Source organism: Alosa alosa, chromosome 10 (genome assembly GCF_017589495.1).
Source record: "Alosa alosa isolate M-15738 ecotype Scorff River chromosome 10, AALO_Geno_1.1, whole genome shotgun sequence".
Lineage (NCBI taxonomy): Eukaryota > Metazoa > Chordata > Actinopteri > Clupeiformes > Clupeidae > Alosa > Alosa alosa.
The window spans coordinates 3,703,157-3,717,758 of NC_063198.1; the positions used below are offsets into that span (position 1 = coordinate 3,703,157).

Here is a 14,602-nt window from a genome sequence, read left to right on the forward strand (position 1 = left end):
TGTCTTCAGTCACTGTTAAAAAAACATTGTCTTCCCCAACAAGGCGATTGGATCTCTCTAATATAAAGCAGGACTATGTCCTTCATGATAATTAGGCTACATAATCGACTTATTGTCCAATATATGAAAATATTGCCAACCAAACCAAAATGAGCTGGTTGGTGATCGCACGCACCCAGGGTCTTTCTTGGACAGGCAGTTAAAACAAAATATATATATTCCTAGTGCTTGCCCCAGGATAATAGAGACTTTCTAATGAGGAGACAGCACTCAGAAAATCCTCCATAGAAATGCATGGGGTTAGTTTGTAAGACCAAGGCAGTTGTCTACACATATCCCGCCCCTTCCGTGGCAAAAAAGTCGACATGTGAATAGATTGTGCCAATCATGTGGTGTGTTGTGAATACATCGTGCCAATCATGTGTTGTGATCTCGCTGCTGGAGCAAGGTTGGTGTTGTGATGCCTTGCGCACACGCATTTCTCCTGAAATACTGTAGATGCCCGATAACTGGCCAAAAAGCACTACAATATGACCGCTGAGTAGAGGGACTCGCCTAGATAGTGGAGCAGATAGTGCCATTTTTTAAGGAAATCGTTCACATGTGGACACAAGCACCAACATTGGCACAATTTACCCAGTGGGTATTGCTCTTTCAAAAAAAGTATATTAGCCATCGAAAAATATACTCATGTCCGCCATTGCCAAATTATGTATTTTGCGTGATATCTCCTGAATAAAACATGATAGCACAGAAAGGATGATGTTTTCATGGTCAAGGATTAGTGATACCATATACAATATTCTACATGCTTTCTGCCAGCCATGGTGGTCATTTTGCTTACCGCCATAGACAAATTATATATTTTGCATTATATCTCCTGAACAAAATATGATAGCACAGAAAGGATTGTGTCTAACATAACGAAATGTGGAAAAAGTGAAGGGCTGTGAATACTTTCCGTATGCACTGTATTAGTGATGCACAGGCTGACCAAGAGCCCACAGGGCCTGCGGGGCGGGTGGTGCAGGTTGTTTTTTTGGTCAAAATAGTGGAGTAATAAATCCAGCTAAATACAGTTATATGTATCCGTTCATTGGCTTGATTGTGTGCATAACAGGGATGGAAATTAAATATTTTGTCCACCTGCCACTGTGGCTGGTGGATTCCAAAATCTACCAGCCACTCAAATTTTTTTACCAGCCACTAGAGAAACGGTATGAAAATGTGATATGATTATAGTAAATAAAATTACGGAGTGTCTATTCGTACCCCTGCCTTGGCCACACAACTGGGCTATTCACACCCTGTTACATAACAAAAACATGTTGCTCGCGTGCCCAAAAAACATGGCCGACATTTGTTTTATCGTCAGCAGAAAGTGAAGAATTCTGAACGGTTTCAGCACTAATATCTGTTCAAATTAAAGTTGAGATGGAAAAGTTGTGTTTTATTTTCATAATCTTTGTTCAGTGAACACATAATTAAAAATTTCGTGAATATGACGTTCAGGCCTATAAACTATAAGTTTACCTGCAAACCTCAACTTCTTGAGGAGAGATAGTGTGCAGTGGGCACAGGCAAGGGCTGGCACGCGGGAGACCGGGGTTCGATTCCCGTTTGATGCATTTTGGCGGAGTGAGTGTGCATGTATACCAACGTCTCTGGAGAGAAGGCGCGCAATTTGAATAAGAAATCGGTTCTCAAACGGAAGTTTTGATTGCAACAATTAGCTAGTTCATGCACCAGGGTGTAGCATCCACTTCTAACTGTACATTGATGCAAACAGCATACCTTATTCAGAGTGATTACACAGCTGAGCTATTCACACTCTGTTATGTAACAAGTCAAAGTCAGCTTTATTGTCAATTTCTTCACATGTTCCAGACATACAAAGAGATCGAAATTACGTTTCTCACTATCCCACGGTGAAGACAAGACATATTTTACCAATTTAAGTCCACAGACAAACATAACATTCAAGTAAACAAAAAAAGTAAGTAAATAAGTAAATAAGAGGGCACATATAATAATGAAAAAAATAAGAGCAGCAAAATTTGGTTGAAATTGTGCATAGACAGTCAATAAAATACTAGTGCAAAGTCAGGCCAATAAAAGGCTTGGGTAGTTCTGTTTGACCTAAGTAAGAAAGAAAGTGGCATAGTGGTGCAAGTTATGTAAGAGCAGCAGAAGTGTTGTGTTTTCAGGACAACAACAACAAGTTGTAAAGTGTGCAAGTGTGCAAGTGGAGTAGTGCAGGCGGCCATTGTGGGTCCAATGTCCAGGATGTTATGTAGCTGAGGGTGGAGGGGAGAGGAGGGAGAGTTCAGCATCCTTACAGCTTGGTGTATGAAGCTGTTGGTGAGTCTGGTAGTCTTGGGAGGCGCAGGCTTCTGTACCTCTTCCCAGAGGTCAGTAGATCAAACAGATTGTGAGCGGGGTGACTTGCATCATTCACAATTTTGGTGCCTTCTTGGGTGAGGTGGGTGGTGTAAATGTCCTTCAGGGGGGGAGTGAAGCACCAATAATCCTTCCAGCTGTGTTCACTATGCTGCAGGGCTTTCCTGTTGTATTCAGTGCAGCTTCCGCCCACACAGCGATACAGCTGGAGAGGATGCTCTCAATGGTGCCTCGGTAGAATGTGGTCATGATGGCTGGTGGAGCACTTGCTCGCCTGAGTTTCCATAGAGGAAGTACAGGCGGGCTGAGCCTCTTAAGCCAGTGATGCAGTGTTGGTGGTCCAGGAGAGGTCTTCACTGATGTGCACCCCCAGGAATTTGGTGCTGCTCGCTCTCTCCACCACAGCACCGTCGATGGTCAGTGGCAGGTGTTGGGTGTGACCTCTCCGGAAGTCAACAACAATCTCTTTGGTCTTGCTGACGTTCAGCAGGAGGTTGTTGTCCCTGCACCACGTGGTCAGATGGTCGACCTCCAGCCTGTATTGAGTCTCGTCGCCCTTGGTGATGAGACCCACCAGAGTCCCACCAGAGTTTTTGAACAAACAAACAAACAACAAAAAAACAACATGTTGCTTGTTTTTTTTTTTTTAAATATTATTACATTGTGTGATCAATATGCCAGATTAAATGCACAGGGGTGCAAATAGCATACACTGATATTTGTACCAGACAAGGTACTAATAGAACACATTGCTGTGTGCACCGGGGTACGAATAGCATACATTGATATTTGTACCAGACGGGGTACTAATAGGACACATTACTGTGTGCACCAGGGTACGAATAGGACACATTGCTGTGTGCACCGGGGTACGAATAGAATTCACTTCTTATTGCACCAAGATACGAATAGCATACACTGCTAATTGTACCAGGGGTGCAAATAGCCTTACCCATAAAATTATCATGGTTATTGGCATTATTGCAATATCATTAAAATGTGCAAAATTTTATCTTGTCATAAAAGTGGTGTGGCTCCTTTACGACTCGTTGGTGTGAGTTCTGGAGCATCCTATAATCCAACTATCCAACTTGATCTAACTATACTGTACATCATCAGATTTAAATAATAAAGGCTATATTTAACATTCAGCATTTATTTTCTATTTGGCCTGTTATGGAATCATGCACTGAACAATTTAAGCACAGTTCAGCTTTAAAAAACTGAAATATATGCATGCTTAGCATTTTGTGAAGCTACATTGAAAAACTTTGGTTTTAATATTTACAGTTATCTAGACGAGATGTAGACATTTGCTTCAATTTAAAAACCAGATTACTCTGGAACAGCTAATTGTATAGGGGAATGCTTTACACCTTTGTGTTCGGTAAGTTTAGCTGTTTATTCTGATATACGGTTAAGAGTTTGTGAGATATTCCACCACGACGATTTGTGCGTCCATCTGCATCATAGGTCTAAATAGCAGCGTGTCATAGTTTTCCGTGAAGGTGTCACGGGTCGGATTAAAATAGCCACTTCAAAAGAGAACTATTCGCATGAGAATATTAGCCTGTATAGATACAACGCAGATCCACAGATCTCGCTAGATGTATGTTTATGCAGTCATCCTGAAATTAGCTAGCAGTGGCACATGAAAGCATAGCGACAGTTTCTTAATGATAGTAGCAAAAAGTGAAGTGCTGTGCCAGCGCCTATAGGCTATGCTGCGGGTGGCGGCTGGTAGTTATTGTAGATAACTTCAAATCAGTGTGATTTACCCTTATAGGCTGGTAACGTTACATGATCCCTACAGACACTATTTTTAACAGTCAATACCTAACTGATAAACCGGATCTGACTATTTGTGATATGCAAGCCCTATTTATTTACCCGCCACAGTTGACCAAATTCACCCACCAGTACACAAGTTCACCCGCATTTGGCAGGTGCTAATTTCCATCCCTGGTGCATAAGTATGTGTGTGTGCATGCATAAGTATGTATAGATGGATAGATAAATATAAGATATATATAAATATAAATAAATAAAAAAACACCACTATCCACATAGTGTGCTTAAGGATGATTATGCATGAGGCGCTTACAGTGACAGGGCAGGGACTGACCCTGTGATTCTGTATGCATGGTTTATGCGTATGTGTGTGTGTGTGTCAGTGGCGGCCGGTGGTTAAAAAAAATAACGGAGGAAGAAATGTCCACTTGATTGGTGTTGTGTGTAATCGCTTGATTTGATCTTGCGTTGTGTGTAGATTTGGACTTTTTATTCCTCTTTGTTTAACCCTTAGAACCTGATTGACGCAAAGTGTGTCAAAAAACACACCCTTTCTTCTGTTACATTGCTCCGGATCTGTTCATCGCAGCGAGATGAAACTTTATTGCTTGACAGAGCAGAAGTGGGGCTTTACAACGAGACTACGCACTTGTCTGTACGATCAAGTATGAAAATTAAAAAAAAAAAATTAAATCAAATTGCATCATATTTACAGTCTATACTTCTCTGCGTTTACCTGCGCACCCATTACTCTCGTTTGAATTACTCGCGAACCCGTGATCGCATAGATATGGCAAGCATATCAGATGAAAATGGAGACAGGGCTATCCATTGGTACCATGTATATCGATCCTTCTGGCTTATAAAAACAGACGAAGTGACTGCAAAACAATAACGTCATGTACAAAAACCAACGCTGCACACCCATTACTCTCGTTTAAATTACTCGCAGACCCGTGATCGGATAGATATGCCACGCATGTCAGAGGAGACACAGAGCTATCCTTTGATACCAAGTACGTCCTTCTGGGTTATAAACAGACGAAGTGACAGCAAAATAATAACTTAATACAGCTCGACTTACCCCACGTGTTTGTCTGTTTTTGTGGCAAAGTATGTTCATAATCCGGTTTTGAGATCCTAGCAAATTCCTGCATGGCATCCGATTCAAGGCTCACATTGCATCCCAGTTTGTTCAACAAAGAAACACCTTTTTTGCCTTTACTTTGTTCATGGCAATGCAGTAAAAAGTTGTTGTAGAGAATCATTATGAGTGCATACACCATAGGCACACACAGGCTAAAATAAAAAAATAGCATTTATTTCTGTAAGGCGCATGCCACATATGTCTGTAAATCGCTCAGCCCCAGAGAATCCCTCCACCATGGCAATGATATTGCCAGATTCAGGACATTCTGCTCTACACACACAGTGGTGAGATACATGTCAAAATATAATATTTTTTATAATACGCTTTTTGTATTTTTATTATTTAAATCAATGCAAGTATTAATACATGGACTTGTGGCAGATTTGGGTAGCCTAGACTCTGCTGAAAAAAACAATATATAGCATGTGTGTATGGCACTTACAATGACCAGGATAAATCCTTCTAACTAAAGATAGTGAAAATGCCCTTAAAACAGCCTAGGGTTCTCCAACAGCAAAGTGGAGAGGCATTGTGTCATTGGATTACAGCAAAATATGATTTTTTTTTTCTTAACATGTCTTAAGGTAATGGCATGATTGCCCTTCATTTCTGCGTTTGGAGAGGCATCAGACTGTAGGTGAACACTTCCTTTGATTCCTGGAGTTCTCACTATGATTTAGGTCTGCCCTGCACTCAATAGCCTACAGTTTGGAGTTTACTTACTTTGCCTTTGTAGAATCGAAATTTGAGTTTTCAATGACTCGTTCTCCTTAAGATAAGCATAACATGAACCGATGCATCTTGTTTTTTAAAACTCCACTCTGCTAGGTGGTTATAGGCTATATAGATCGTTTTTAATAGCAAACAGAAATGTCAAGATGGCAACAGGTCATTACATTCTTTAATTGACAAAATATGATTGTACAAAATATTCAATCAATGTGGCGCAAATGAGGCTATAGAGGCGGTGGATTAATTTATCAAAAGTGAGCAGCAACCACTGGCTAAGCCCCGAATGTTTTCTGCTAGGCGATACCACCCCTGTCTATTGCGTTTCAAGACAGCCATGCTGCATTGGATTTCATAAGGACAAATTGTTAAATTGTTACATTATATAAGGGGTGTAACGGTTCATGTATTCGTATTAAACCGAAACGGTACGGGCGTCACGGTTCGGTGCATCAATTTACACGGAGAATACACGGTATAAAAATACATAAAACTCGTGTGCAGATTAATTGTCACGCGCAATTACTGTTAAGTATCCTACTGTACGAGAGTTACGGGAGTTCTTTAGCGACACTTAACGCTAATCTGTAGCCTCGACTTAGCTCTGAAGCTCTGATTGGCGCCTATGTTTTTTTTTTGTCAGGTAGTCGGTTGAGTCAGTCAGAGATAGCAGCACTAAGGTGCGACCCACAAGAGTTAGAGGATCCGCTGGTCTCTTTAAGATGAAACTGTGTGTCGGCGTTGTTCAGCAGTTGTTGGGTATGTGAGTGGAAATATAACATGCTACACATATTCAAAGCCAACACCCAGATGATTGGTAGCCTATCACTGAAACGAGAAAAAAAAAAACTTCCCCTGCGCTTCACAAGCCTTTGGATACACATACAAACAGGGCCAAAACCTATGGCTTAAATTAAACGATTTCGTAATGACAGAAAGCTATGTAAATCGCTTGGTAATTACCTTTATGTTGGGGTAACTTGTAACTTCTCACATGATGAGCTGGTAGTGTTAAGTACATGGACAGTAACAGAAAGTGTCAACGCTAACCAGGCTAATAAACAAACCATGCTACGGTGAGTTAACGTCGAAGGGCAAAGTCACGTGACTTCTAGTTGTAGTCTGTTTATGAAATGAAAGGAGCAATTTCGTTTTTTAAAAGAAGGCAAAATAGTGTGATATTTTCACAGTTAGTAGGCTAGATTATTACTGTACACACACTGAAATATATTGAGGCAAATTGTAGACCCTTCCATATACAACTAAACACAGATGTTGAAGGTCTTGCTTAAGTGGATTTTTAAAAATTATTATTCTATGTGTTCATGCTGTGTTCCCCAAGTGGTAGGTCAGGTCTCAGCTGCTACAATTAGTTTTTTTTTTTTTTTTGTCTGCCCCCCCCCTGGCTCGAATGTCAAACTCCTAACGTCTAAGCTCCTCCATACAGTAATTTCAGTAATTTTCAATTGCGATAGGGGGTGCTGTTGGCATTTTGACCAAGGGGAACGATTTTGTTCATTCAAAGTGTTCAAATAGTAATATTAACAGTAATTTATCAGATTAGTAATTCACTTTATATATTTTTTATTTTTCTCTGAAATTTTAAAGGGGGTGTTCCTTCCTTTCCTCAATGAAGGAGCCTCCTCTGGTGTGTGTATATAAGTATGTATGTGTGTGCATAAGTGTGTGTGTGTGCATAAGTATGTATGTATCCGGAAGGCACCGTACGAAACCGGAAGTACCACAACATGTCGTACCCATAGACAGAAAAAGGCTTGTGGCTTGAATTCAGTGCATGGGGGCAGCAGACAGTTTGTCCAACGACCCAGATGCACTGAATTCAAGCCACAGTACACTGCAGACAGTAAAGCATGGTGGTGCACAATTCATGTTATGGGGATGTTTCTCATACTGTGGTGTTGTGGTGTACCTATTTATCGCACACCAGAGATCATGGATCAGTTTCAATACATCAAAATATTTGAAGAGGTCATGTTGTCTTATACTGAAGAGGAAATGCCTTTGAAATGGGTGTTTCAACAAGACAATGACCCAAAACACACCAGTAAGCGAGCAAAGTCTTGGTTCCAGACTAACAAGATTGACGTTATGGAGTGGTCAGCCTGATCCCCAGACCTCCATCCTATAGAAAACGTGTGGGATGACATCAAAAATTCTGTTTCTGAGGCAAAACCCAGAAATGCAGAGGAATTGTGGAATGTAGTTCAATCGTCCTGGGCTGGAATACCTGTTCACAGGTGCCAGTAGTTGGTCGACTCCATGCAACACAGATGTGAAGCAATTCTCAGAAATAAGGGTAATGCAACTAGATATTAGTGCAGTGATTCAAAGTAAAGCAAAATCTTTAGACATTTTTCAGTTTATAGGCTACATTAAATGTTTAAGTTTGTAAAGCAAAATGCAAACACTGCTATTTTCTGAACAGCCTAACATTCCTTTTTCTTCACTTTCTGTAAAGGTATAACACAAACTTGATTAATTATTTTGGTCATGTTTTGATTTGAAATTGAATGTGCCGTGTTCCCAATGCATTGATATTATGGAATTAACAGCTATTCTAAGAATTTTGAGCTTTATTCTTTTTTTTTAAACGCACTGCTATTATTCTGCACACAGCTGTACATACTTAACACACACATCTACTTGCAAGTATATGCATGCCAGTATGGTTGTGTGCAAGTGCTAGTACCAGTATCTATGTGTGTGTGTGTGTGTGTGTGTGCATGTGAAGTATTCATTTAAGGCCTAAATGGCCCCCCATAAAAAATCCTTGAACCGTGCATCACTACACTACAGCCTGTTTTCACACACTGTAGCCTACTTAAAGGTGATTTGATGTGACTGCATTGGAACTAATGCAGTCTTATCTAGTTTCACCATAATTTCAGTTTGATCTTGATTAAAATAAGTTTCTAATTAACTGAATGTTCTGTGCACTATTAAAATACATTTTGTATTGCCTACTGCGTGAAATAAATTGCATCCAAAAATACAAATGGGATAGCGGATAATGTGCACATAAAATAGAAAAATATCCAGAAGACAACTGGTTAATATAGGCTACTGGCACCTTTTTTTGTTCAAGCTTGTAAATAGCGACCCTGCAGGATTCTTGACTTTAAAATCTGCAACTTATCTTTAGATGTGGAAGGTGTCAATCTTTTAAACAAAAGGAAGTTTTTGGAAGTGTTTTCCAAAGTCGTCTAGTGTTATTTTTTGGTGGTATCTGGGCAGCAAAAAGAAAATAAGATTCTGAGTGACTTCCTGATGATTGTAATTTCATTAACGTTGCAAAGGGTCAAGACCAATCTTTACAAGTATTTACGTTACAAGGTCAATATTTGACACGTGTGACATTACTCAAAAATAACTTTACATTATCACTAATGTTAACATAATCTTAATGTTGACGTTTCATTGACTTCCTATGGTTGCTGTAGCCTTGGATTTATGCTGACATGATATACTTTAAGGGCCAAATATGAGGAAACAAAACCTTACACTGATGGTCTTCTTTAAGTTAGCTAGCTAGCTAGCCACCTTTAGCCAAGACTGACTGGAGTTTTATTTGACACCAAGCAGCAAACGACATTATAAACTCCGACCCCACAAATGAGTTAGTAGTTAACGTCTGTAAATCTTACCTGCTGAAATTGTTAAGACGGTCCCCAAAAACACTAGAACATAAACGACCAACGCCATCGTCAAGACTTGAGGTCTTCTTGTCTTCTGACTTCAATTTGGTAGGCTACTGCGAATGAGAAAGTGTTTTTTTGTGTAATGTAATATGATACGTTTCTAGCTACGCCCTGTCTGCGTGAGTTGTCTTGTCCTCACAACGGAACCAAAATGAGCCGGTGATCGCACACAGGGTCTTTATTGGACAGGCAAAAAAATAAATAAAACCTCGCTGGTCATCCCCAAGGATATATTCCTAGTGCTTGCCCCAGGATAACAGAGACTTTCTAATGAGGAGACACAAAACTCAAAATAGAAATGCATGGGGTTAGTTTGTAACACAATCCCACCCCTTCCGCAGCGAAAAAGTCGACACGTGATTACATTGTGCCAATCATGTGGTGTGGTTGTGATGCATCTAGTCCAGTCATTTTATGAAAAAAGGTTGAACAAATTGCAACAGAACAAACTTAACTGATTGTGTAACCTCAATATGTCTTGAGTAAGCGGAAAAAAAGCCCCGAAGAATCTCAATAGGGGAAAGTTTAGAAAAAGGCCCAAATATAGCCTACCCTATTCATGCGCCTATTTTTTTGGGGAATTAACCTTTACATATCACCATGAAAATTACTGAGTTGAAAATGTTTTAGGCCTACACATTTTTTTAAATTGTTTGTTAACATGGGCAAACAGTACTTTCATTGACTAACTGCCTTGCGTTAACCGCTCTCATTTGCATAAAGTTCTGCAGATCCCAACTTCTTGACTTGCCACCAAGGGGGCAGGCGAATTCCCGGAAGTAGAAGAATCGACGTAGGCTGGAGGGACCACCTCTCTGCTAACTCCCATAGAAGCCCATTCATTCTAAGATTTTTTTGATATACCATAACTTTATATAACATATATCCTGTGCTGATATTGTAGCTTCTGTGTAATCCACATAAACACTACAAAGGCAAAACAGACTCCACTACCTCGTCCGTAACGTTGGTTACCCGTAAGAAGAATGGTTAGCTTGTTCAGATGGAGGGAAGCTAGCTTTGACGTAATCTCTCTTTCGCGCCGTAGGGAGGTAACCGTATTGTTTGGATAAGAAGCTCAGTCCACCTTACTGTCTATGACGGTAACTCATAAGCAAAACCTAGCATACACGACCGTATGTTAAGGTAAAGCATTACACAGAGGCAACCTAATAATAATAAAAAAGTAAACCTAATTAAAAAAAGAAAAACGGCAGTAATCATTTCAGAGGTTTTCGATGGATTGACCGTAGGTCGGAAAAGTGGAAAGAAGATTAACGTCGACGTCAAGCGACTTTAACGCGCCCGCAAAGCATTCCGGAAAGGCAGCACTGCATTTGAAAATATGTCACGCGTCAAAAAGGTGGGCGAAGCCCATCTTTATGCAAATGAATCCGTTGAACGCGAGGCGACTCTCCAATGAAAGGACGAGGTTGTAGGTCCTTTGTTCTACCACAACGGTGCCTGTGAAACTTTGGACATAGGAACATTATCTTTAAGCTAGCCTCTCTCCACATCAAGGTTTGCAGGCTAACTTTTAGCTTTGAAATTTCGGTCAACATTTAAGCTATAAATATCAGTTAAACAAGCAGCACATAAACCTCAAAGAACAATACCAGTATCTACTAGTGCAGTTGCAGGGCTCTACAGTGCGCCCATTTCACTTGCACATGCGAGTAAAAATGATGCCGTGCGAGTGCAAAAAAATATTTAGGCGCACTGGTGCGAATGACTTATAACCATGTCAATGTTTGTCTATAAAATACACCGCAACATCGAGAAACATTACTGGTGCAAACCATAGAATCACGTCGCGAATGCAGCATAAGAACTACACCTCCCATCAACGTTAGCAGTTTCGCGTTGTGACTCGCTAGTAGTCGCTTCTATCAAATCCAAGAGCGCGCAGAAAAAGCGGAAAGTTAGACTAGCCAGCCAAGATGCAAAGATTGAAGAAATGAGTTCTTCTATCCACCGAATTCATTGGATATAGTTGGAACAGGATGAGATTCTGAGAATGCAGTGAGAGAAGGAAAGGTAACCTAACATGCCTTTTAGCCCAGTTGATGTATTGGCTGCAATATGCAAAATATAGCTGTAGCGAACCGGCACAAAAGTAGCCTCCCGTAATACTCCCATTTTATTCAAAGGTACAACGCTACTGACAACTCCAGGCTTCCATGCTTGTTTGTTTACACCTTAATACAAGCTGGAGTGCAAAACGAAAGTAGGCCTAACGTTTGCCTACTGCCCCCATCAATGCAGATATTTCAAATAAAAACTAAAAGTATAAAACATATATCCTTGATTAGCCTATGTTGGGTTTTGTGGAAGAGAAAATGGACTGTTTTAGTAGTAGTATTAGGCAGTATGCTGTCAGATAGGTCACCATGGGCATATTTGGATTAGCTATAGATGGATTCACAAATAAATAAATTAGCCTACATTTGGCAGGATACTTAATAAACAGGCTAAATGCAAATATGGCAATGTATTATATTATTTTACATTAACAAAATGTAGGAAAATAGAACAGACTGAAAATAAAGTAGGCATTGATCTTTAAAATCCTGTTTCCTGTAGCCTAAATGTTGTCAGTCATTCTTAATATTTGCAATTGGTGCACTGTCATGTTTAACTGTTATCTGCAGTATAATGTTACATTATGTGTAAGTTAAGTACTGAACTGACTGCGCCCAAATTTTTGTCTGTGCTCCTAAATTTTTTAACTTCAGTGCTCCTGAAAATAAATGTTAGTGTAGAGCCCTGAGTTGGTATAGGAAATGCATATGCCAATTAAAAAAACGTCGTACCTTCGTCTACTTACCACTGACAATATCGGGCAGAAAGCAATGGAAGTGAATGGGGCTAAAGCCCTGTCATGTCAAAGTTAGGAACTTTTGAGCTCAGCATAACGTGGAAGTAGCCGGGAAAAAGCGCCGCCATTGTTTCCTATGGATGTCTATGGGAGTGTCGCCACTCTGTTTTATCTACCGCTCTGCAAGTTAGCTCTGGGGTAGCAAAAATCTAAGTTTGCCGTCTTAACGTACAGGAGACCACAGGAGCACTCAAGGAAGAGGGCAAAAGTGTGTTGAGCAAAACGTCTGCATTTCAGACTTCATCCCCGCGAGAGTTTAACACGTGCGATCATTCAAAAACAACATTTTATTTTCCCATAGGAAAAATTGCAAGATACCGGATCTCAAAGATGGCAGCTTTTTTGTAGGCGAACTTCAGAGGTCTATGGCCCTATCACGTCTTTGAACTGAGATCATGAGGGCGGGTTTCATCGTGTGCAGACCGTGGAAAGACAACTGCAAGATCCATAGACAGTAAAAGAAATGGACGAACAGACTCCGTCGTTCTCAACGATAGGACACTGAGTCAAATTGAACGATTTTTCAGTTGGTCCCCCGAGTATTGCGCAGACTCGCACTTAATTTTGTGACGTTAGCCATCAAACTGAATCTTGTAACTCATATGATAGATACACAGAAATTCTTCTCACACTTCCTTCGCCTTCAAAGTCATCAAAGTTAAACATTTATTTATGTATTATTATTAATAATATCATCCTCACAAGTGATATCAAGTCGTGTTAATTTTAAAACTACCACACATCATCATCTTCAAAAAAGTTATAGCCTTGAAGCTAATCTTCTTTCCACTTTTCTGACCTACGGTCAATCCATCGAAAACCTCTGAAATGATTATCGTTAGACTTGCCGCTATGCTTTACCTTAACATACAATGCTATTGTAGGCTACATAGCTTTGTTCATGAGTTTCCGTGCGGGCTGGACTACGTTTCTTATCCAAACAATACAGTTATCTCCCTTCGGTGCGTTAGCTTTCTTTAACCGGACATGCTAAACATTCTTCTTACGGGAACCTAATTTTACGTACGAGGTAGTCGAGTCTTGTTTTGCCTTTTATTGTTTATGTAGATAACACAGAAGCTACAATATCGGCACAGGATATATGCTATATGAAGTTATGGTATTTTAAAAAAAATCCTAAAATGAATGGGCTTCTATGGGGGTTAGCAGAGAAGTGGTCCCTCCAGCCACCATTGATTCTTTTACTTCCAGGAATTCGCCTGCCCCCTTGGCAAGATCTGGCTGCAGGTGTAACGGATGCCAGCTAGCTTAGCTGTGCTTGTGGAACGTTGGTAAACCTCACTCCCCGACACCTCAAGAGTGCTGCTGGCATGCGAACCAGTAGCCTGGGCTATTGGCTCAATTGTTAGCGTGCTCGCCTCCCGATCCGAGGTGCTGCTGTTTCGCGGGTTCGAGTCTGGGCGTGTGCAGGGCTGAATCGCGCAGGTTCAACACAACGCAGGTTACACAGGCGAAGACTCCCGCAATATTTTAAGGTCATGTGACATGGTGACGCGGTGCTAAGTCCCTCCCCGACTGCCAGAAGTCGGACAGGACTTCTAACCAGTATGCATTACGTCCATCCCAGTATGCATTGTGTTCAACCCAGCATGCATCACATCAAGTCAGATCTGAGCAGATCTGCATCAAGTCGAACAATCCTATGTACAAATCCGGCAAAACACGCCACCGAAGTCACGCCCTTCTACTTCCGGTCCATGGGACTTATCTTTCGTAAAAATATGAACTGGAGGCAATGGAGAGATAACAATGATTTTTTGGTCCCGTTCGAATTGTGCCACAAATTTCACATGATGTGTGTGAATTTAAAAGATAATTTTTCACGTCAAGAAAGTACTGTTGTTCGATAGACTTAAAAAGTTATTTTGGTTTTGTACGAATCTCCTCAGTGGACTACATCTCTCGTCTCGATGT

The 14,602-nt window shown here is 40.5% G+C and overlaps 1 protein-coding gene across 1 annotated transcript in view; it reads right to left on the bottom strand.

The window, feature by feature from the left end:
- shisa10.1 (shisa family member 10, tandem duplicate 1) overlaps window positions 1–10,073 on the bottom strand; it is a 31,735-nt gene extending 21,662 nt beyond the window's left edge. Inside the window, exon 1 of the mRNA XM_048254548.1 lies at window positions 9,736–10,073. Within this exon, the coding sequence (XP_048110505.1) occupies window positions 9,736–9,793 (58 nt within the window). The 5' untranslated portion in view covers window positions 9,794–10,073. The remainder of the gene's footprint in view (window positions 1–9,735) is intronic.
- Between the last annotated feature and the right edge of the window lie 4,529 nt (window positions 10,074–14,602).